Raw genomic sequence first — 2296 nt, 5'->3', positions numbered from 1 at the left:
TAGCTTAAAAGGATGGTGAGGGTCCAGACACTTCAAGAACTTATCGAATTTGAGTGAATCTAACCTATGTCCAGCAGATCGCTAGGTAGGGAAGTTTCCAATAGTACCCAATAAAGCGAATTGCCATGGTAATACAAATAACATCCTAAACAATATAATAAGTTCTATATAAGAAGAGAAAAGAATTGCAACAATAACAAATAGGCCAATAGCAATAAAACTGAGGCTGCGTAAAGAAATGTTTTACAAACAGCAATAAAATCAGGGTAGCGTAATGAAATATTTCATAAATATAGCAATAAAACTGGGGCTGCGTAAAGAAATATTTTACAACTAAAGGGGCACTTATTTCTCGACATTCAGCTAGACCTTGACCTTGGCCCTTAAAATTTATTCATAGGCGTGGTTTTTCATACTCTTGTATATAAACCAAGTTTGAAGTCTCTGACAAGATGTCCAAACTTATGGGTGATTACAAGATATGGACGTTCTCTCGTCAGGGGCCTTGACCTTTGACCTTCCAAAATTTAATAATTTCCATATATTTCCATAAGTTTGAAATCCCTGCAAGTTTGGTTACTTTAAGATTAAAATTGTGGCCGTATTATTTATGAGCGGAATTTGACCTTTTACTTGACCTTGAACTCTACTTTGGCCTTCGATCTTAATATGTATCAATCGGCGTGGATTTTCATACACTCAAATATGAACCATGTTTGAAGTCCAAACTTTTAGCTGAGTACGTGAATTGGACATTCTGCTTGACTGTGACCTTGACCTTAACCTTGTCCTTCCATAAACATTCTAGCTTTTTACATAAGTTAATCCCAGCAAGTTTCATTACGATTAAAATTGCCGCCAAGAAAGTCTTGATTTACAAAAACGCACAAACACACAAACAGGGGGTAAAACATAAGCTCCTTCCAACTTCGTTGGCAGAGCTAAATTTAGCAATAAAACTTGTGTTGCATAGAGAAATATTTTACAAATATAGCAATAAAACTGGGGCAGCGGGAAGAAAATTGTACAAATATAGCAATAAAACTGGGGCAGCGGGAAGAAAATTGTACAAATATAGTAATAAAACTGGGGCAGCTGGAAGAAAATTGTACAAATATAGTAATAAAACTGGGGCAGCGGGAAGAAAATTGTACAAATATAGCAATAAAACTGCGGCAGCGGGAAGAAAATTGTACAAATATAGCAATAAAACTGCAGCAGCGGGAAGAAAATTGTACAAATATAGCAATAAAACTGGGGCAGCGGGAAGAAAATTGTACAAATGTAGCAATAAAACTGCGGCAGCGGGAAGAAAATTGTACAAATATAGCAATAAAACTGCGGCAGCGGGAAGAAAATTCTACAAATATAGCAATAAAACTGCGGCAGCGGGAAGAAAATTGTACAAATATAGTAATAAAACTGGGGCAGCGGGAAGAAAATTGTACAAATGTAGCAATAAAACTGCGGCAGCGGGAAGAAAATTGTACAAATATAGCAATAAAACTGCGGCAGCGGGAAGAAAATTGTACAAATATAGCAATAAAACTGCGGCAGCGGGAAGAAAATTGTACAAATATAGCAATAAAACTGCGGCAGCGGGAAGAAAATTGTACAAATATAGCAATAAAACTGGGGCAGCGGGAAGAAAATTGTACAAATGTAGCAATAAAACTGCGGCAGCGGGAAGAAAATTGTACAAATGTAGCAATAAAACTGCGGCAGCGGGAAGAAAATTGTACAAATGTAGCAATAAAACTGCGGCAGCGGGAAGAAAATTGTACAAATATAGCAATAAAACTGCGGCAGCGGGAAGAAAATTGTACAAATGTAGCAATAAAACTGCGGCAGCGGGAAGAAAATTGTACAAATGTAGCAATAAAACTGCGGCAGCGGGAAGAAAATTGTAAAAATATAGCAACAACACTGGGGCTGCATAAAGAAATATTTTACAAACACAGCAAAAAAATGCGGTTGCATAAATAAATATTTTACAAGTATAGCAATAAAATTGGGGCTGCATAAAGAAATATTTTACAAAGATACCAATAAAACTGGGGTAGCATAATGTATATTTCACATACATAGCAATAAAATTGGCTCAGCGTGAATGAATATTTTACAAAAATAGCAACAAAATTGGGCTGTATACAAGAAATATTTTACAAATATAACAATAAAATTAGCTGCGTAATGAAATATTTTATAAATATAGCAGCAAAATTGCGCTGCATAAAGCAACATTTCGCAAATATAGCAACAAAACTGGGCTGCGTGAAGCAGTATTTTACAAATA

The 2296-nt window shown here is 35.6% G+C and overlaps 1 protein-coding gene across 1 annotated transcript in view; it reads left to right on the top strand.

Moving 5' to 3' along the window:
• LOC137636231 (zinc finger protein 91-like) overlaps positions 1 to 1910 on the top strand; it is a 4030-nt gene extending 2120 nt beyond the window's left edge. The window contains exon 2 of the mRNA XM_068368668.1: positions 940 to 1910. Within this exon, the coding sequence (XP_068224769.1) occupies positions 940 to 1910 (971 nt within the window). The remainder of the gene's footprint in view (positions 1 to 939) is intronic.
• Positions 1911 to 2296: the final 386 nt, after the last annotated feature.

Source organism: Palaemon carinicauda, chromosome 3 (genome assembly GCF_036898095.1).
Source record: "Palaemon carinicauda isolate YSFRI2023 chromosome 3, ASM3689809v2, whole genome shotgun sequence".
Classification (NCBI taxonomy): domain Eukaryota; kingdom Metazoa; phylum Arthropoda; class Malacostraca; order Decapoda; family Palaemonidae; genus Palaemon; species Palaemon carinicauda.
Note: the sequence above shows the minus strand (reverse complement) of the source record. Positions and strands in the feature narration are given on the sequence as shown.